Source organism: Saccoglossus kowalevskii, chromosome 1, assembly GCF_978046115.1.
Source record: "Saccoglossus kowalevskii chromosome 1, keSacKowa6.1, whole genome shotgun sequence".
In the NCBI taxonomy this organism is placed as follows: domain Eukaryota; kingdom Metazoa; phylum Hemichordata; class Enteropneusta; family Harrimaniidae; genus Saccoglossus; species Saccoglossus kowalevskii.
Window position 1 is genome coordinate 29,089,989 of NC_140641.1, and position 23,058 is coordinate 29,113,046.

The 23,058-nt window shown below is 35.9% G+C and overlaps 1 protein-coding gene across 5 annotated transcripts in view; it reads right to left on the minus strand.

Annotated features, from left to right (window-relative positions):
• LOC100372824 (signal peptide, CUB and EGF-like domain-containing protein 2) overlaps positions 1-23,058 on the minus strand; it is a 32,619-nt gene that overhangs the window by 7,976 nt on the left and 1,585 nt on the right. For 3 of the 5 annotated variants that reach the window (XM_085500542.1, XM_085500538.1, XM_085500532.1), the window contains exons 2-11: positions 17,647-18,291; positions 7,320-7,442; positions 5,273-5,395; positions 4,988-5,110; positions 4,447-4,572; positions 2,942-3,064; positions 1,302-1,418; positions 732-854; positions 409-525; positions 188-310 (exon numbers count right to left, since the gene is read on the minus strand). In XM_085500542.1, the coding sequence (XP_085356668.1) occupies positions 188-310; positions 409-525; positions 732-854; positions 1,302-1,418; positions 2,942-3,064; positions 4,447-4,572; positions 4,988-5,110; positions 5,273-5,395; positions 7,320-7,442; positions 17,647-18,291 (1,743 nt within the window). Of the gene's footprint in view, positions 1-187; positions 311-408; positions 526-731; positions 855-1,301; positions 1,419-2,941; positions 3,065-4,446; positions 4,573-4,987; positions 5,111-5,272; positions 5,396-7,319; positions 7,443-12,676; positions 13,313-17,646; positions 18,292-23,058 lie in introns of those variants that run through there. The other 2 variants (XM_085500548.1, XM_085500553.1) reach the window with 2 other exon arrangements.

Below are 23,058 nucleotides of genomic sequence, written 5' to 3' on the forward strand. Positions count from 1 at the left end.
ATACACTATGTTATGAATATTTCTTTAGTGTCAGAGTGAAAATCTACCATATAATCGAACAATATGTCTTTATATTAAAAATATGGCTATTCAATATTCAATAAAAACAATGCATATATCAAAGTAAAGAAATAAAGCAGGTTTAAAGTGAAAATAAACTCATATCCACACACATACAGTTCCTTACCTAAACAATCTTTTCCATTTGGATGTAAAGTATAATCAGAGTTACATTCACATTTATAACTACCAGGATAATTTGTACAAGTATGCTGACACCCACCGTTCGCTATAGAACATTCATCACGATCTGTTGAAATAAATTATACACAAATTGTGTTGTTGTTTTTTTAATTTAATTATGAGACACAATTTTGTTTACATTTAACATATAATTATGCCACTTACCCCCACAATGCGTTATTCCGTATTCTTGGTAGCCTTTGTCACATAGGCACTGGAAGCTTCCTGGGGCGTTGATGCATGTGTGATCGCACGTACCATTAATCGAACATTCGTCAATGTCTGTGGACAATAATCATTCATGATTATCAGCTAAATTAACATGCACATTAATTAAGTATACGTGAATTCATAAATGCGAAAAATTATCAGATCTTGTGTTCCTGTCAGGTACGATGGAACTTTGATGTGTTTTTTTGTGTTAAAACGTTTGTAAAATAGAAGTAATGATAACATAACGCAAATCTCGAAAACTCGACGATTATTACCTTCACATGTCATTCCATTTGATAATAATTTATATCCACTCTGGCATCGACACTCATATCCACCAAAAGTATTTTTACAATCAACTTGACATCCGCCATTTTCTATTGCACATTCGTCGATATCTGTAGATAAGTATTAACATTCATTCAAAATATGTCATCGGTGGATGTCTCTAATGATTCTGACTCACTTCAATGACGTCAGAGGTCCTTATAAACATGTGAATCAACATTCTCGCGTATTAATTTAGTATTGATGACTTCGTTTAATTACTATTTTTGACCATGTACACGTGACATGTTTTTCTGACTTTTGCTTCGTCAATATTGCTTTTGTGTTTGTGGGTAACATTGTTATTGTATTTCTGTAAATCTATCACATTATGCAATTAATAACAACATACATCATAGATTAAGGTTCTATGCCTACACTGTATCAAAGAAAACTATGTTTCCCAAAAAGTTATATCATATGATTGTGAGCTGATGTCACAACAGAGTAGTGTTACATGTTGTATATACGTACAAGTATGTGAAATAATGTGAATGAAAGATTACGTATTGTCCTACCTTTGCATGTCCTCGCATCAGACTGTAATTTATATCCCTGTGGACAGCTACATTTGACGCCAGTATTAGTATCGACGCATACACGATCACACCCCCCATTATTGATGCCACACGTCTCTGGTAAAATAATCAATAACGCGATTGTATCAATTTCATTAAAACATAATTAATGTGAAATATCCAAGTGTATTTTCTACACAGTTAATTTCACAATTATCATGTGAAATATCCGATAAGTATCTGATATTTAAAGGGTGTGACAAATCCATTCCTGAATTTATTCATTGTTTTCCTTTAATTTGTTTGGACTTATCGCCGGTATGGGGTATATTTATTTCATCTGCACAAGTATCCAAGAACATAGACAAATTATTATGTTTAATTCATGAGTGAAGTAATTACTATACGTTCTGGGCATAGGAACAATTGTATTGTATGAGTTTTCTGTGTGCGGAGTAACCGGTACAATGAACAGGTCGACACATGCACGATGTTATATACTAATGTCCCGAGTGTATAGATAGAATTTGTTTGACTTCTACTGGCATATATGTCGGCAATTATTTTTGTATACAGTTTTAATTTTCTCACTAAAATTCCAATTTCATGTCTATTAACCCACTACCAACCTTTATATGCCCAAAACGCCGTTATTTCCAAACATATGCTGCGTATGTTTGTACAGGGAGATAGTAGATCTGACACCAATTTATTCCTTTTGCAAAGGCTAAGTGCTATAATCACTTTCTGGCATGTTATTCAAGGGAAATAATGGGCGGTGAAACACCCAGTGAAACTCAATTTGTGAATATGTGAGTCATTAACCATATGTCGAAACGTGATCCTAAAACCAAACCACATTTCTATTCACTATCGAACCACGCTTTATGTAATTTATCAGTATCATGAACACGTGACAAAAGACCTTTCTAAGTATGCAGATAATTATTAATTATGTGACAATAATATGAATTTACATTATTATGAAAGATCATACCAATACCATTGGACATATCTTCTTATTAAACTTGATTACACTTAAAATCTGACCTCAAATAAACACGTGTACTCGGGCAATGCATATCAACATCAACGCTTGGGTACTAAAACAACTCCTTTTTTTACAATGTGCAATTAAACACGTTAATTCAATACCATTACCCTACGTTCGAGAATCGGATGTCGACTTGCAATCCACGCACCATGTTCAGATATCTTCAAAAAGTATTGGAATTCACAACAGTTAATACATTACACTGAATACTAATATCGTTCACGATCATAATAAGTGGAGATATAAAAGAAGTAACCTAAATATTGACATATGACGATTATATTCGGGATAAATAATGGCACTATTAATATTATTTGATAAAAAATAATTTTATCAAGTTTTAGCTATACCATATTTAGTAGGTGTCCATTCATGCAACAACACGCATACAATCGGTAGAGATATTTACATCAACCACAAATACATAAATAAATGAATGAGTACATACTACGGTATGTCTGACAGTGTTGAAAGCAACAAAGAGACACCCACCTTAGGCAGTGCAGTGGAACGTGCTAATATGAGAGAATTGAAGTCGGAAATACCTTTACCTATGCTAATATGAGAGAATTGAAGTCGGAAATACCTTTACCTATACAAGTGTTACCATCAATATGCAAGTTATATTTGCCTAAACAACTACAAATTGGTCCAATTGGTGAATCTGTACAGATGTGCTGACAACCACCATTACCATGGGCACATGTAGCTGTGACAAGGAAATGAAATTATTGTTAGTATTTCTATAACAATTTTACAAGCGTAAACAACAACAATGCATTGATTGTATAATGGTCTTCGTAATAAGCTGAATAATTCCAAAAGTATGCAAATTGAATGTGAGATCACCTTTTCTATATTTTAAACTAGAGAAATTTCAAAGAACGAGTTGTTTTTCTAAACAAAATCTATATTAATACACGTTTGGGAAAGTAGACACATTTATATAGTAGGTTACTGAAAGGCGCCCTCGTCGTTATGGATCTGCACTGTGGCGTATTCACAATGACGAAAGCAGACGTTTCAGTAATTTGATACAGATCAGGTGATTATATTTTTTTCTTGATACGTTAAAAATATTTCTATTGTTTCGAGAAATTCGGTTGTGCTGCTAGAGAGAACAACACTGCCATTTGTAAAGGAATGAATTACAGCAAGACTCAATAAGGAAATACAAAAACACGCCGCATAAATATGAAGTACTTGTATCACAAGTGAGCGAGCGAGGGATGTCATCGCGTACGGAATTCATCTAGTCAGTTGAAACCCCTTATTGATTCAGAGCAGTGGTGCATCAAGCGTTCTCTTGGTGAGTCGGAGTAAGGACTGACAACTAATACACTTGGCCCTGATTGCATCCTTTATAACTGTGATATTATCAGTAACACAAGATGAGGTATATTCTCATCCCTATGGTAACACAATCAAATCAAATATCCTGCAATCAGATTCAATTTTTATAATCAAAAATTTGGTGTTATTAAAACGTTCACAACTTTCCACTAGAAACCGTATTCAGAACAGATCCGTTACATGCATTCACTAGTGAACTGTCATCGGGTCAGTAAAACCATTTATTACACAGCCGTCATAGCAATGTCGTGTGAATGGACTGGATCATACATTGCACCACGACTTGAATTGAAATACGCACGTATCTAAACGGTTCGGGGAAAGGCGATTCGTCAGAACCATGTCGCTAATAGCAGTATAAATACTGTTACCACAACCATCAATCATTAATACAGTAAACATTAACCATGAATCTAATCTGAATAATGTTTATTGTAAGTTGATATGATGTCAATGAATGCATAAAATGTGCATAATGTGCAAACTCTCGAAATACCAAACGGGAGTACGATAGACGTGTGATTTGTAGTAACCATCGTGGCGTGGGCCGTCATCTCCTTCCCAGTTTTCCAATCACATGAAGACAGTGGGACCACAAGCTCAAAATGATAAGGGCTAAGTTAAGGGACATAGCGTGGGGAATTTCACATCGAGATTATGGGAAGCTTTGAAAAAACGTAGTAAATGTGGAATGTATATATACATGAATGAGAAAAAGAGGAGAAATATATAACTTACATATACAGTCTTTTCTATTGCTAGATATTTTAAATCCAAATCTGCAGCCACATACTGACTCACCACCAGAAACATCAACGCAAAAATGGGCACATCCAACATTTGGATTTCGACATCCAGGGTCCACTAAGGGTGCAAAATCAAATAAACATTGAATCAATTGTTTTGGCCAACACTGCGATAAAGACTTCCTGTTTTCGACATTGTGAAATTCTTTCGTTTTTACGCAGAAAAATACTGTATTTTTACCAAGTAAAATCATATTTATTAAAGTTATTGTTCATACATGAGTTGTTGAACACACTACATAGTTTGTAATTACATTCAGCTTCTTTCAGTCATAATTCAAGACAAATAAAAGCAAAAAATATATGGAGAATATAGCAAATTATCTTTCTTGAATAATCTTTTTTTAGCTAAGATTGAGGAATTTTTAAAATTAATCTTAGAATAAAATTATTAAGATTAATATAAGAAATATTCTGTTTTTAATGGAGGAAATCTCCTTTGTTAACAAATTGGTTGACATCGTAGAACTTACATGAACATGTTTGTCCGTCTTCATTTAGAAAATATTTATCGGGGCACTGGCATATATAACTGCCGATGGCATTTATACAGTCATACTGACATCCATGTTCTCCTGTTTCACATTCATTTTTGTCTGAAAAAAGGGGTAACGATTTTGTGAACAACGCGGTGTAATATATCTAATAATGTATATAATACATCTCAAAAGTAATTACTGGTGTCCAGTGAAATGCTGATGCAATCACCGTCGAGTACACAAACCGGTAAATCGTAACTTTGAAAACGCCGCTATTACCTATACAATTTCTTTGATTGGGATGTAATTGGAAACCTAGTTTACATTCACACTGAAAACTACCATCTGTATTTGTACATGTGTGTACACAGCCACCATTATTCACTTCGCACTCATCCATGTCTGCAAACAAAATAGTCAAAGTTAACACCATGTTTCTACGAGACAAATTACAGGTTTAGGATTTGATTCCCAGGCTTCCCAGTACTTGTATATGGTAGTAATCAGTATAACCACGTGTAGCCCACAATTCGAAATGTTTTAACAGCTGTAGAAATATGTTTACTTATAAGCTCTATTGCAAATAACGAGGAGAATTGTATCATATGCCTTAAAATATTATAAAATAAATAAATAAATAAATAAATAAATAAATAAATAAATAAATAAATAAATAAATAAATAAATAAATAAATAAATAAATAAATAAATAAATAAATAAATAAATAAATAAATAAATAAATAAATAAATAAATAAATAAATAAATAAATAAATAAATAAATAAATAAATAAATAAATAAATAAATAAATAAATAAATAAATAAAAACGTGGATAAAATGTTGATAAACATGTAAAATGCAAGTGACTTGTACATCATCAATTATACGCAATCCCATATCAACTTTAAATTGGCGCCCTTTGGAATACAGATTAAAGTATAAGTGAACAACAAATCGTTATATTTGATCATTGTATCCATGGCCATTCATGCGAACTACTGTAGCCTGACCAGTAATCGCCCTCTGCATTATAATTACTTAGGGCACTATACACCGCTAAGAGTAGTGCTTGAGGCGTGTATGAGTCGAGACGTGATCTCACAATGTAATTGGTTACATGCTAAAATTGGCAAACGTACTATAATATTTTGAACAAGTATGTATATGTTGGCCTGGCATAGACTATTAGTATTAATATATAACATTCAGTTGCATATTGCAAATTACTCATATTAATTTATTCTTCGCGTGGTTCTGGAGCATCATCAGATAGAAAATACAGGAAAGTAGATAGTAACTAATGCATTAAGAACACAAATATCCCTGAAATCGTACAACCACTATAGAAATGCATGACATTTCTGAAATATATTTATACATTTTTTTAATATGTTGAAATGAAGTTTCTTTAATAATTGAAAGCATCCATCATAATAGTTTGCCCTGCATCAGCAAGGACACTGTGTGAACAAACAATCCCACAACAATAAATATTATCATAGTTCATGAAAAGTTCAGGGACCAGTACCATCTTAACGGGCCACAGTCCCCACTCAGCGACACATTCATTGTGGATAGCATGCGCCGAATAAGCAAACGATACATTGAATTCAAACGCGTTGCACGACGACACTAGCGCTTCAAATGTTCATACAAGTAGAAATAATTTGTATAATAACTTGTTTAATATATTCACAAACATGTCACGATTTTAAACAAGCAACCTCTTGACTGAGATAGCTCCGCTGTTAGCAATGCCCATTTCAATTAAAGAACCGAAGATATCATTAGAAAATGAACAAATCTGAGAGAAGTCTATCTGAGGTACCTACATGTATCAAAGCAATCCAACTTGCTGTTTTCAACAAAAATTTGAAAAAAAATCACTTTTTACCGAAAATTACAAAAATATTCATTAAAATTAGAGAATTGAAGATATTATCACGAAATGAACAAATCTGAGAGATGTCTTCTTGTAGTTACCCATAGTATAATATCAAAGCTGAAAATACTCATCGTTACCAAAAATGAAAACAAATATTCATCAAAATTAGAAAAATGAAGATATCATCACGAAATTAACAAATCTGAGAGAGGTCTACACCAAGTATCAAAGCAATAAGATGTAGTTTTTTAGAAGCAGTAGAAAAAGTAAAGTAAAAAGTTGACAAGGACGACGATGCACGACACCAAACGACGACGGAAAATCACTCATATGATAAGCTGCACTCGACAAAGTCGGCAGCGGAGCTAAAAAGTCATACAGTTAGTGAAGCACGCAGATAGTTAGAACTCGTAGTCAACAAAATACTGAGAAATACAAACCTGAACAGACTACTCCGTTGCCACGGTAACCATTCAGGCAAGAACATCTGAAGGAGTTGGGTGTATTCTGGCAGACAGCATGGGTATGGCAATTGTGAACACCCAATTCGCATTCATCCACATCTGGAAATAGATCATACAATAGTGAACGTGATTGTTTAAATTATTTGAATGATAAACATTGTCAAACAAAAATTACAAAAGCAGAAAAGCTGAAAAAAATGCATGTCATAAAGTGTAGCATAGAACATTAGTTGATATTATAATACATGTAGAAAAGAATGCATGACTTGGATTATACGGAGTATATCCTCGGTAGGTTGCTCTAAATAAGGGGGAAATCATGTGCTGAAATGTGAATTGAAATTATGGTAATAAAACAACTGTGCTCACTGATTATAAAAAACGTGGAAGAGCGACTTCATCCAGAATATTTAGGAATTCAATAAAGCACGCGTTCTAAAATATGGTGAAGGATCCTTATTACGTAACATATATTATGCATGGTCGTATCTGCTGGTAATTGGATGACAAAAGAATAGTATTAATCTATTTGTCACTTATATTGTCACATCTTATGATCCAGTGTGCGCCCCCTCATCTGTCTCAATACAACGCAATATTCTCTCGGCCAAAACAATCTGCTTATAGTACTACACATTTTATGTTGACCACTGCGACGTAAATTATATATGCCAATGACAGTTCATTCATATAATTTACATAAATTCCAATAATGAATGAAGGGGTTTGAGACGATAACACCGGCACACTCGTCACAATTATTAGTTGTATGCACAATAGCATTGTTCAAATTTACCCAAAATATGTAGAACACAAACTTCGAAAACCGCAGACGTATTGAGACCCAATGATTTGCTCCACGAAAAAAAAATGTGTTACTAGAAAAAGGTTACTGACAATGTGTCACTTATTTTCGAGGTTATGTAACGATTCGTAAGTTGTAAATAACATTCCTCGTTGCCAAACAAATATATTCGCTACCACAATAGTACGTTTTCACGTTGAGAATTTCAACCATCTTTCAAATTGTTGACTTTGTACAAATTCACTAGAGTGTGTAACGATGACGTCAGCGTAAGCAATGTCCGGTCTTGCTTTCCATCGAAGCTAGTAGGGACACCGCCGAAGGACAAATGTACCCGTTGGCAGGTATCCAAATGGTGTGTGTATTGTCTAATACATAATACTGGAAAACCCGGTGAAAGCAGCGGGAGCTAACATAGCGCAAATGCGGTTGTTTTCTTTGCTCTCCCAATAGGTTCAAAGATTGAGGGTTGGACAGAGTTGATATAGACAAAGCGGTTTCATGCTTCAGTCTGTAAGCTAGCAGGTGGCTGTCGCACTCTTACATTCAAACACGTGATCGACCCAAGTCTAGACATACTGGCATCGTTCACCTAGTGCGATCATTGATTTCAATTCACAACATTAGGTCAGCTCGTGTAATTATATTTCGCTTTTATTTTATTTTATGAAGTTCAAAATTTAAAATGGTTTTCGTTCGAACCATTGACGGTGGTTTTATTATTGTAATTATATATACAAAAACTGATGGTATGTGTTACCAAACGATTACCAACTGTACATTTGCTACTGATTACACCACAACATGTGAACTTTGCGATAGATAGAGTATAAAACCTGATAACAAGTGATTATGCAGCAACATCATCCTGGGCGTCTTACCCATCTGAAGCAAAACAAAACAAAACAAAAAAAAAACATCCATTAATCGCAGATACGCAGCAACAGGAAATGTTAGTCCATGGATTCAATAATCCAACTGCACCCTTTTATCGTAAATCTCATGGTTTATTTAGTTTCTATGTATTCTACAAAACGACTACACGTTCATACACAATTAATTTCAATGTTTCAATGGATTCCAATTTTACAGTACATTGATAAACTTTTCTAGGTAATTGCCATCAAGATAGGCCTATCTGTGTGTGCGTGCTCTTACAAATCAGTGTTTATTGGAATTTCACTCTTGGCTACTCAAGATATATTAACTCATTGTTTCAATGAGTTATTCTGCTTTAAAGAAGTTGATACAAACATGGAGGTAAAAAAAGATACAAATTCTGCCGATGGCTTAGTGGAGAAGCTGCTCATCCCGAGGATTGTACCAGGGAATTACGTGACACATTTGTTTCTGCTATTTACACTAATTACTAGTAATCTGTATTTTGTTTTCCAATGTAATTGTAATCCAGTATATTTGCTGCGAGGTTATGCTTAACTAGAGGAGCCCCCCCCCCCTCCCCTTAACTGCCGCTTTATACGTTGCACTAAAATTCACTAATTTTGTTTATGTGGACTAATTATTAATAACTATACTATCTTACAACAAAACAACATAGGGTATATGATATATAGGGGTCATGCTAGGACAAGCTCTACTGAATTTACACAACATTCAACGCAAACACAACGGAAATAGCTCTGAGAGTACAGTCACTGATTGGCAATAAATTGTGCGTGTAGCGAAATGAGTTTACATTAGCCGTTATACGTTGTATACATCCATCATACATTGTTATAACCGTAAACTGCTGGTAGTCGTTTATTGTATCCCAGTCCGATGCAAATACGATTAGCCATATATTGTTTTTAAAAGACAAGTCACCACACTTTATAAGTGCGTAAATAAACTTTGACGCTCTCAAATTTGAGTCATTATCTGTTTGTCAGCGCACAAATATGTTCGGTGTCAGAAGCTAGTCACCTTGGAAACAATCGCGGTTACCAGTTAGCAATGGATTGCTATATATATACACATATATAGCGAATAATACAGACGATCGCGTTCACTGTAATCAGCAATCGATTTCAGCAGTGTCATTGTAAGTATGGACAAAAGCTCACACATGTTCATACATAGATAGAGTCGAGAGACTACAGAGATACAGGGGCTGCATTCTTGTTAAGGTAAACCATGTGTTGCCGCGGATATGATAAGTTAATACGCTCATGACTTTAATCAATTAACCCAGCATCACAACCGGAAGGTATGTAAGAATTTTCAGCTGAACAACCTCAGAAGATACGTGGTTAATATGTTTTGTTTATTAACTACCATGCTTTATTCTATCGCTTTCGCTAATTATGCTGCGGATGACTGGCATACAAGAGGAACTTGGAACCTTTTTCAAATTGATCTGGTGCGGTTATATCCGAATCAACTCGTGATGCAATATCATGGATATCTTCCCTCTCCCCTGCACATTTAAAGCAAAGATTTTTTAAAGGGAGGAGTGTGTATTGCTAAATAAACTAGTATTTAAGTGGCGTCATCAGTAATAATAAGCTATTATCACGGGATATTTAGAGTGACATTGGGATCATAGTCTGAAGGGTGGAATGTCGACAATCTACTAATACAACTATTTGATGTATGGGTCTTGTAAGGGTAATCGTGATTCAAGCAGCATGCCGACACTCCAATTATAAATTTGATAGAATGCATCTGTGTGAGTGATCAAGTGTGGACGCCGTCCAGCTGTATAACGCTTACTTAGTTTTGTGTTACTTCAAACTGACAATAAATACTTACTGACCGAGAGAAGTTATTTCTCAATATTTGAACACAACTCCTGATTAATCAAAACGTCTTCTATTTTGCGTATTATAATTCAAATATGAAATTGTTGTCCGTGTTCATTTAAATGCATCGCTTCATCGCCACTGTTATTGACAGTTAGCCATTAATAACGGGTCGCAGACTGAGTATAATCCGATTGTTTACGTCTCCTTGCTCGTTGATTTCAAATTACCAGTGACAGTTGAGACAGTTTAGCGAACTATCGAGCCATCACTTTGAACCATCAACTTGAAGCAACAACAAACAGCACCCTAGACGTGGTCTCTCTTTCATCACCAAATAGTATTTGGCAACTAACATGTAGATAGGAGGATGTGTAAGACAAAACCATTACATGTAACTCGTTGACGCTGAGTTAGTTAGAATGAAACGAGGGTGTAATATACACGACACACATGTCTCATTTCATACTGTGCTACTTGCTAAAACCATTCGACACCCCCCCCCCCCCTAAATGGCGCAATGCTTTATACACGACGTTAGAATAAATATAGCGGTTTGGTGTCAATAACAGTTTTGGTCCACTTAAAGACTTTGATTAATACACATGTATGGGACAATGAACTTGAGGACATGGTTCGGCCACGAGTTCACACAAGGTCTAAAGAGGCTACACCAATTTAAAGCCAGCTGTGGTTAACTGGATTATGTTTATTAAGAACTACATTAATCATACTCCGGCAAACATGTAACTATCCAAACGTCGTCAATTGAAAGCGAGTATCGCCAGTAAGAGGTTTTCTGAAACGATACTACACATCTGCTTTTTATTGAGAATAAATAAACATGTATACAGTGTACGTTGATCTCAACAAATACTGGTGTTTAACCAAACCAAATCAACGTCTCGCTCCCGAGCATTTTCACATGACTTTAAAATAGTTTTCAAAGTTATCTTTAAATGGGCTATTGTTAATTAATGTCACGCATCATTTTAAATTCGATATTTTGTTTTCAATATCAAAAAACGATCTCGTTTAACTTACGTAATTAAACACGTCTGAAATCGACAACTGATACGGCGAACCGGCATCATGGGTTACAGGTCACTTGAGCGGCATGATATGGCTATGCCAATAAATGGCCGACCTTTTCGTTTCAAGTTCATCAAACAACACACTTGAAAGAAATATTCTTGTCAGGTACAAACGAGAGTTTGTTAATCGGTTGTTTTGAGATAAAAAAAAAGTCTTATGTGTGAAATTGTCTAATAGATGTTTTATTAAAGGATGGAGGTTTCACCTAAGCCTCAATTACTCATAAAACTCATTGCCATGAAACAATTACAGACTGAAAGATTCTATTTACCGGAATTTCTCAACCATGGGACGGAAGCGTCAAATCCGTAAGTGGGCAATCATAACTAATATACCAATTATCACAGTTCATAGATCCAGTGTGGGAGAAGGCGTGTATTTGTTTGTACAGCCCACGGCATCATTTTAAACATACCAAATGTGTTGTTTCAGACGCTAAGGCAGAGAGTGCACACTTGGAGAGCGTTTCCATATGCAAACCTCGCCGTGTTTGAAGTGCAAACAGTAGACAGCTAAGATAAACAGTATATAGAATAAGTAGCCGCGCACTTCAACGCACCGGGCAATTGAAACTGTCCTGTGTGTACGTTAAGACACTTATTCTGACTGTCCCGAAGATATCAACACAACTACTAAAGTCCTCTGACTGCTGCACCACAATGAATGAATCAATGTAGTACGGGCCTACCTACCTTCACCGCCAATCAGGTCCAATAATAAACACACCAGAGCAATGTAGAAAGCTAAACAAACAGTTCGGTTCATGGTGATTGATAAACGGTGTTAGGGCGAGTCCACGCTGGCGAATGAGCAGTGATATACGTCTACTGGAGGATAGGTTCCTTTAGACACAAGCATTATATAGCATTCAACACTGATGGGTGGATGAAACCTGCCCTGACGGCACGGCGTTAGATAGTATTACACGGACTGGATTGACAGATTTCAAATCAAAGCACCAACTAATGGCACAGCTGAATGTCACACTTTTCTGACCTCTTGCCAGAATCCAACTTTCACGCTGAAGACTCGCCATGAAAAGCTTCGAATGGTTCTCCAGCACTGTTCGTAACAGCGGGACATGAACACGCTATTTCAAGAGGGGTGGACGTTGTTGACAAAAGACCGAACTTGCTTGGCAGACTCCCAGACCACGTCCAGCAATGTAATACAAAGAGCGGACTACTGTTTCCACTACTCTTTTTTTGGTTAAGATTCCAAGCGTTTTTAAACGTCTCGCGGAATTCTCCCCCTGCAGAATGGTTACAATGGCCGAGTCTTAATCAGTAATACTCCCACACGCGCCCCTTAACTGGCTTTCCCCACATTTGTCGTGACGTAGTTATATGTAAGCTAGCAAGGCCAAAAGATCCATTCAATAAAAGTCAAAAAGTCAAAATGCCAATGCGTAATTTCGTCACTCTGTTGAGCGAGAAGAAGTCTGCCATTTGCATATAAGTAATGTCATACTTATTTACTAATCTAACAATGCCTGCTTTGGCATTTTAAGTCAAACCGTGCTGTCATGCGGATGATCGTTAACTGACATGTCAATACACTGTTTAACCATGTGGTATGTATGTCCCACAAAATGCAACCAACACGTTTTGCTGCTAAAAGGGTAGCAAAAAATAAGCTTCCTCGTTTCCTAAGTATAAAACCACAATGACAGTAGTGCGTGATCGTCGGGTTTGCGAAAATCATGAAGACAGCCCTAAGGGGTCCACTTGACAAGCGCCGTCGAGTTAGCCGACTGGCTGGGCTGCATGGTTTAACTGGCACTGAAAATCAACAAGGCGTTACAGTCAATTGTTGTCTATAAATACATACAAATTACTTTTAACAATGCGTTTACCCCCTTGACAACGTCGCCAATTGACAGTTGCTGTGAGGGTCTGAGAAGTCCGGCGCACAGAACGAGGTATGCATTACTACTACACTTGTCAATGAATAACGGCAATACTGACTTAGCCAGTGCGTCAGTGGACTGTCACTGGAAACGCAGTCCGTATGACGCGCAGGGGTTATTATTATACGTCGATTCGTTGAGTTGAATACTTGATATTTTATGTTCGGAATGTTATTTTTTCATCAGTATGCGATGCCAGTCGGTTTGGGTAGACCGTGATGGATCGATTTCTTTCAATTCAATCAACCGAACCGGAAGCATTTGCAGAGCATTCCTTTGACTAAATTCAATATTAGCACAAGACAAGAAGTGTCGTAGAAACAAATCACAATTATCGATTTTTCGGATAAATCGAAATTGATATCATCTATATATGATCAAGTGAGTATACACCGTATATGTCCAACAATTCCTAATTATTTCCTCCTTTCCAATGAAGAGACGTCACAATAACTGGCCATATAATAAAACACTAATCGTCACGCTAAATTTACTATGTACTTCATACAAAAGTTTAAATGGGATGGTCGATTAAAATTATCGGGAAATATGGAATACATTGCGTGGGTTTATGATTCTACGGCGTTAACGAGTCAATACATATATGTAAGCTAGTTATGCCTATTGTGGTTTTTTTAACTCTGATGTCAGAATGGTGTTCAAATAATTGAATATTAACCATTGCTTGTTATATTCTTAACAAGTGTATGAAACACAGATGTACATAATTCTATTGTATTAACTAAGTTACTCATTGCACTAACATAGCATTGCCGAATGGCTCATGTTTAAATTGCTAATATCCGAGGATTTAGGTCGAATTAAAATTGAGATTGAATGTATGTGAAGTGTCGATTTCGTCTAAGTAAAAGTTTCGAGGTATGAAAACAGGGTGATATATTTTACCCCACCATGCGTTAAACTAAATCGTCACGTATCAAATCATGTGGTCACCTTAAATAGAACCAAATAGTTCCCATGATGCCCGTCAAAGAGTCATAACCTGATTTACAAGTGATAGCCCTAACCCTAAACTTGACCATTATATTTCCATCATATATTCATTACACCAGGTATGTTGTTTATTCAATACACCTGAAAAACACGAATACATATACATATATATACCTCATCCTCACATTCGCCCAACCCTACACACACAGAAGCACAGACGCACATATATTGAATGAGTAAACCTCGTGTTATGCACATATGTGTCACTTGCTTCCATCAATTCATTGCTTTGGCAAATTTGCTCGGCACTGAAATTTAATTTACATATCACTAGTTTGATATTACATAGGTATATTACGTTATATGATATGAGTCAATGATATGTGGTGCCGTGTAAGACAACCAACGGACATGCACGATTGACTAGAACATTCATACAACACATGTTTTCGATAATTGGGTGAGATTAGTTCCTCGGTGATATCAACAAGTTTTGTTGACTACCCAGTCAACTATCCACCAGGAATGACAAATAGATGTAGGATGAGTATTTTAATATAATATTAGATTTGAAAAAAATGGCATCGAGATCTTGTTGTTTCGCATACGATTTCATTACGTTTACGAAACGTAATATTTCGAACCCAAGTCACGCTTTTTGAGAAACACCCAAATAATGATGTAAACGTAAAAACGAATAATTCATCATTCTGTTCGTAAGGGGCGTCATTTGAAAACAAATTAAGTACTCAACTTACGGTACTTCTCAACAAATCATAAGCGGGCAATGTGGATACAAGTGTAGTTGCATGCTAATATGGTGAAGATTGAATACAATGTACAATGTAAAAATATAGTTGAAATGTACGAGCAATGTTCAATATAAGACCTCAATGTTCAATATAAACTTCAGACGAAAAGATGTGTAACCGGAAATAACTAAATGCTTGGAAAAAAACGGCGGGCAGTGCTAATATTTCTCGGTGTGAAAAGGATTTACACTGTGTCAGCGGAATTGAAAGCATACAATATTCTCTTGAAAGTACTTCATATTCAACATAGAAGTAGCCATCCATCATGTGTGTCTCATTCATACTCACTGCTCCAGTTCTCAGACAGTCGCAGTTTTCGGACACAGACCGATCTATCTCAAAATAGAATTTGTAGTTTTGAAAAGGTAGCTCACTATTTGTTGATACATTTGCTGGCATGCGCAGTTCGAATGCAATATTTCAAATAACCAATGACAACGCATTTAATAATAACTGAGATACAGTGTGAAGTATGAAATTAGTTATTTGTTGAGCTCTGAAACTTACATGCCCCCATATATGACACATTTTATAGCAGTTGACATGGTTATGCTGGTAACGATAGTAGTTGGTAAGCACGAGTTAAGCTGATGGTCATTGTCAGTGAATGTTGGTTGCCCATTTGTTAAAAGATCAAGTTAATTTCGCCTCAGGGAAATATAAATGCACGTCTATTCTGCGATGTAAACGAACTAAACTAATAGTTTTCGTTGTCGTAGTGACATTCGAGTCGTCGCAGTGATATAAGATCAATTGTTAATAGTGTTAATATCTCCTATTTTTATTGCGTAAGATGCTGTACTATTTTGTGTGTTATTTTAATATAGTGCCGCATAATATGCTAATTGGCTTAATATTGAGATGTTTACCTTCTCAGTACTGGTTGTATGCCAGATATGAGGTAAAATTTGCGTCATCCCTACACAGGACTTGATGGTAACTTATTTTCCATACTATGTAACAATATGTTCACAAACCTTGAACTACAACTGGGCTCAATAAAGCTTCTTTCATTGGAAATAAATTCCGCTTTCCTGGCAGTGATACACATCGTTCACCGTTCTTTGTTTATTGTACATCCAGTATTTGAAGTATCGGATATCGCGTTGTCTCGCTGTTGAGAGGCACTGTGTTTATTTGACGTAAACGAAACTCGTGGTATTTCGTGCGCTATTTTTGTTTGTTTTGTGCTCAGCTATAACCCTACAGTCAGACGTACAGTCTGTTGTGAAATTTGAGGGTTATTGGTGTACTCTCAGGTTTGATTGTTCGATACCGACACAGTCAACTTACAGAAAGAGAGAATTTAACAGATTGTAAATAGGATTGCGACAGTGAAAGCAAAGTAGCGATTTCATAAAGTATAGAATTTATCACAGCCTTTGAGGCCGCCAAGTAGCCGCGAACTTTTCGAAGTTTGGGAAATCTTATGACCTGAAGTCACGTGACAATAAATTCGATAGCGCTTTTGTTTATAAACAGTCCCGTCTGACCGACAGAGTGGTGTCGGTGGGGCATCATTTTTCAGCGGACAAAGAGGCTGATCATACTGCAAAATATTTACAGCCACTCTGATTTGCCTCGTGTATTCAATTGCTTTCAAAGGAAGACAAATGACATTGAAATCTTGGAATTTCTTTCTTATAAAATAATATAAGCTGAAAGTTGAATGGATGCTTGTCTTATCGGTTCAGTTTCCTCGGGTAATGAAAAATATAATAATTTATTTCTTTGATTTATGAAAATAACCCATGTATAATATGACACTATGATCCAAACACCCGCACTGTCAACTTGAAAGAATAGAAAATTATTATAATGCATTGCTGCACAATCCGCATTTCAGTGATTTTTGACCAAGTGCTATTCAACGAATAATGGCCTATGAGGTCCACCAGATATCGACGAGTCAACCAGAGTTCATGCAGTTAGTGCATATATGGAGAAGACGTAGGTAGGTTGGAAACAATAACTAAAACGTACTCACCGGTGTTGCGTATAAGTATTATTGTCACTTTGCACAGTCCAGTTCCAGTCCGATATGTACCAGCTGGCACTCTATTAAACCCCGCATAAACATCGTAATCAACTCGGCCGTACAGAGGTTGTTGTCCTTTCAAGGTGTATAAAAATTTACTGACAAGGAAATCTTTCTCGGTACTTTGGTTGTTCCATTCGATTCTTTCGTTGCTAACTTCCAGAATAAGTCGAGTTCCTTCATCCACCACGTCATCTACAATTTTCATTAGTAGACCGCCATTGATGGTAGCTCCCATATAGCCCGGTAGATTATTGCTATACACACGAAGTTGTCTGTTAAATATCTGCGTTTCCGCCATGTTTCCGGTGAATTTATCGTCGCCTCCGAATCCGTCGCCACTTGGAGAGTCGGATATATCGACGGTCCATAGTCTGGGTGGCTCAGCATAGTCCAGCACGAACCTTGCCGCTTTGTAGGGACCGGAGAAATCTATCTTAACAACAGCTTGGCTGTCACATTTTGCATTGTTGTCAGGATGCGGAGGTACAATAATTGATACAAACGCATTGCTTCCGTATACCACTCCGGCTTGTAGATCTATTTCAAGCGTATCACCAAAACGACTGACGCTGTGGCTGCTTCTGAAAAAAACTTTTAAAATAATGCATAAAATAGTATAGAAATACGAATATGAATAAACAAGGGCATCTACTATACAAAACCACGTTCAACTTAGTACTTGTTTTCTTTGCAAGTTGGCTATGTTGTTACTATAGGTACGAAACACGAGATGAAAGACTTATCAAGGGTAATACACTTGTATTAAACCAGACTCCCCAATCCCCGGGATTGTACCATTGTTGGCAATCGGCATTGTTCTTGTTGTTTCAACGACGAATCTGTCGATTGTTTCCCATTGTCTTTTTAATCCAGAAACAAAATAAAAGTAAAAATAAAGTAACTAATAACCTCGCGCTTCAACGATACCATTAATTGAAATAAAAGTAACGAACATTTGAAAAGGAACATATAAGTAGTTTTCAGGCTACACCAAGTACGGACTAAGATTTAAGATAATTTTGTATGTTTGCATATTGACTAGACCCAATTGCGGTCACTCACGGGAAGATACAACGGTTACCATGGGCTAATAAAAAAACGCTAACGAATATATAAATCTACAGTCCGTTTAACCGTGATTACCCAGTACAGTCCCCAAGATGGAATAGAGGTTAGTTCTATGCAAACAATACCAACACAAATTCAACAAGTGCAGATTACAAAATAACGGAAAGTAGTACAGAGTATCATCGTCAGTTCATTGGCAGCACATTCTGTTCAGAGGGGTCAGGCAAGTGTGATTTCGGGGGATAATTAGAAGATTCACTGATAACAAAAGAAAACTACTAATTATAGCTGAATTTGACAAGATTATGTGAAACGGATGCACATAAAATATTCAATTGGGTTCAATTATGTTCTCAGACATTTCCCAAGAAATGTTGCAGACATGCCCCTGAATACTTTAATATTAAATACGACTCGTTAAACAATAACAAAAAAAAGTATAAATAACGAAGACGTATCCGACTATGTGGTAAAGGAAGTATCACGCGAGAGAACAAAGACATAACGACATCTTTTGCGGACGAGGCTAGTAGTCAAAAACCACATCCACAGCCAGTGAGGTGACCCCCCTCCGGGTAATGACAAAATGCCAATATTCAATGGTTAATTTGCGGTTGTCAAATGCGGATATCGAATAAAAAAAGTGTGCCCACTCCAACGCAGGATGTTATTAAAGTTGTATTGTCTCTTATAGATTGTTAACGTTTCTAATTTAGGGAATTAACTCAGTTTACGAACCCGGTATTACTTATAAGCGAGCGGTCATATGTACATTAGGGGCTCATTTGTTTAGTTTAATGCACCCAGCATACACACACCCATATCATTTGAAAGCTCATTATGTCTACTTTGCAACCTTGTTTGATGTGCCGCTCTAAAGTGGTCAGAATTGCTGTTATTTGAGGGGAAAGCGCTGAATAGTGTTTAGATAGACTCGTTTTTCTAGTGAATTTTAGGACATACTGTATATAGTCCACTAAAACTGGTATTTACTGAAATTAAGTAATAATCAAAGAAATAAATTTGGTCGAAAATAAGTGGTTTTCTGACGTTGCATTTAAAAGTTAAAAAACACAATTTACTGGCAATTTAATGTGGGAACTATTTTGTCTTAGAACAGTGATGTCATCGTAATTACATAAACGAGCGATTGAGCCCTCCTGTCATATTATTTCCCCTGTCGTATTATTTTCACATCATTTTTACCAAAAATATTCGTTGGAATAATGAAAAAATAGGCGTTCCTGCAAAGTTGCTGATTGAGGTTACTGCAAAGGTTTTTAGCAAGTACAGTTACTTTTCTGTTAGCTTGCAGACATCTGACATGTTTGCATTTCCATGATTTGATGTGACGTCAACTGACCTTGCAGTCATATGTACAATATAACACGTTTTAAAATTATTTCTTCAGTAAAATTATCTGCCACAACTCCAGGAATTGTACAGATTGTCACAACTTCAGAAATTCTAAAGACTGTCAGACCAACTCTGTTCAATCCATAATAAGTATATTCATCCGACAATGAGCTGTCACTGAAGGTGTGATTTTTACCAACAATGTCAAGACTTGTATAATGTATAATTGTCATGCTGTCTGATCACATAATGTCCACATCAGTCACGTAAGGTTATTGTGTCTGTTCAACAATTAATATACCACACGTACAATATCCAGAATGCTGTATGCACAACACTGTGTATTAATTGACACGATGTGTATCAATGGAGGAGTGACTTAATCTGGATATGATCTTCATTAAACTACGTAAGGGCAGAGATTTGATTCCCTATAAACGTTTCACAGCGCTGTTGCATATCTTCAACGTCTTCTCACTTATGACAAAATATTTTCACTTCATGCAGTGTCTGCATATTATTTTAACTTCTTGTGAAACAGGGGTAATAAGGTTCCTGTGAAGTTGTTTCTTTAACAGGTACATTACTGCAAGGTGTCAGAAACGTGGTTGCTAGGTTACTGAAATGCCTCCATAAGGTTACATATCAGATATTATTAGAGCTGATAGTTTTTAAGAAGAAATGTGTTCGGAAAAAAACACTTGACCAAGTCAGAGAGATTGTAGAAGCAGTAAAATTCACAGTACTTTACTAATAAACCCAAATTTGAAGCTAAGGAGACAACCTATCGGTATACTAAATATGTAATATGATAACTCGGGTTATGTGAGTGTCGTTTGATTTTGTTTTGATTAGTGATACTCTGTATTTTGAACAAAAAAATGACTGCTTGCCTGTTATATTACACAGTAATGTTGTGTAATTGTTATTTTTGAACGCCCAATATGAAATAGTCTGATCATTGAGTGATTCACTTAAGGCTTTCGATTGAGTTTAATTAATTATATATTTTTCAGCACAAATACTAGCCAACGTTTGGCAGGAAAAGGGAACAGCACTTGCCACTTTTGTGAGACAAAAAAAGACTAACAGTGGATAATAAGAATTACTTATTAGTTTTGTACACTATCTAACTGACAGATTTTGGAGAGCATGTTAGTAAAACTTGCCTCTTGTTATTAGCAGTATAAATGTCAAAAATGTTATTTGTATTTTGAAAATCTTTGCTAGTGACATCAACATTTAAATTGTTTAACATTGTATAGCGAATAATAAAACTTGGATAACAATTCTTCGAGTTATTGTGACCACAAGAAAATGTTTTACGACGGAGTTAATAGTGACAACAACAAAGCAACGAAGATAGATATTCCTCATCTTTTCATTCACCTTATGATTCATTTAATTAATCGGTTATAATTATGGTTTATTTTTAAAATATAATAATCTTTGTAAAATCCCAGTTTTTTACAGATTCCTGAAAATATGTTTGCTTCATTAGTCCTAAAATATGATACAATAATACAGATATATTTTATTATTTTCAACTTATGAGAACCACGCTATAGTTTATCTTTAACATTTTTCTCAATGTTGTAAATAATGTTTAAAAAAAGTGTTTCTTTTTTCAGGATATTTTGAATACTTGATACCTCCTCGTCATACATATCCTGGAAGTAGCGATACTGATATGTCGTTATATATAAATGGATTTATGAGGTGGGTGCATTAAAGTAAAAAAAAAATAGTGATTGCCTTTTAATGAAAATACTGCCGCACAAAGTTGAACTTTGCTTTGTAATAGTAATATTTGTTTTCGAATTTTTGATTAAAAAATTCAGCACTCGATTCAGTGCAGAATTATTAATGACAAACGAATAAACGGAAATGTTCTACAATTTGTGGTTATTTAAACGATATGAATGTATTGCGAATACGGCAACTGTGGCATTTAGGAAAATTCGCGTATCGGTGATTTCTAAAAAAATATATATGGGAAACATTACAGCTTCAATGTGAGTGAATTTGTGATTGAATTAGAAATCATAATACAATATACTAGGTTATAGTACACATTTTTACTTTGAGGACTAGGATAAGTGGCGCCTTTCTAAGTTTGTTAAGGGTTCTCTCAGGTTGTACGTGGCCACTCCTGTGAAAGGCGTCTCCCCATGATGCGCTTTAATTATTTGTGTGACAGAATGCAGTCACAGTTACTTGCCCTTCGTTATCGTATGTTGAACAAAACATAGAATTGTTTTGTTTTATTGTGGTGAACTTTATTGGTACGTCCCATTCAGTCGAGAGCTTCACGGGGTTCGAGCTCACCCTAGGCCAGTGACAGGAACCGTCGGCGACAGTCATGAATGGTTGGCGACAATTGGTGTTCGCCTGAGTGGTGTCAATCTTAGTCCGAATTGTGTCGGAAAAAAACAAAATTACGATTAGAATTGTTTTTACCCGTCATCCTATGTTCCGTATTTCCGTTTCATTCATTTCTCCGTCTCGAAAATTCGATTTCTCGCTAAAATAATTTGCATGACTGTGAATGTCGAAATTAGCGTCCCTGAGATCGTGAAATTGTACTAATACGCTGAATTCACACACTGAAGACTACTTGAAAACTACTTTGTTTTCTCTTCTGTAATAAAACACTCTCTCTTCATTTGAAAAGTGGCTAGTTCAATGCAAGTACATGGAGCTGCATGTAGCGATTAGTGCATTCCCCGTGAGCAACTTAAACTTGTCATTGTGTAGCACAAAACGTAGCTTGTTTTCTTTCTTCTATTTCTGAATTCATATTAAGGCGCTCACGACATGTGCTCCGTCGGTTAAGCACGGCGTCCCAATCCTTGTACTCTAATTCTCCTGTTTCTAACGCACTACTACTAAGATAATCAAACGACGGTAACTATTCTTGTCGGCGTTCTTAAC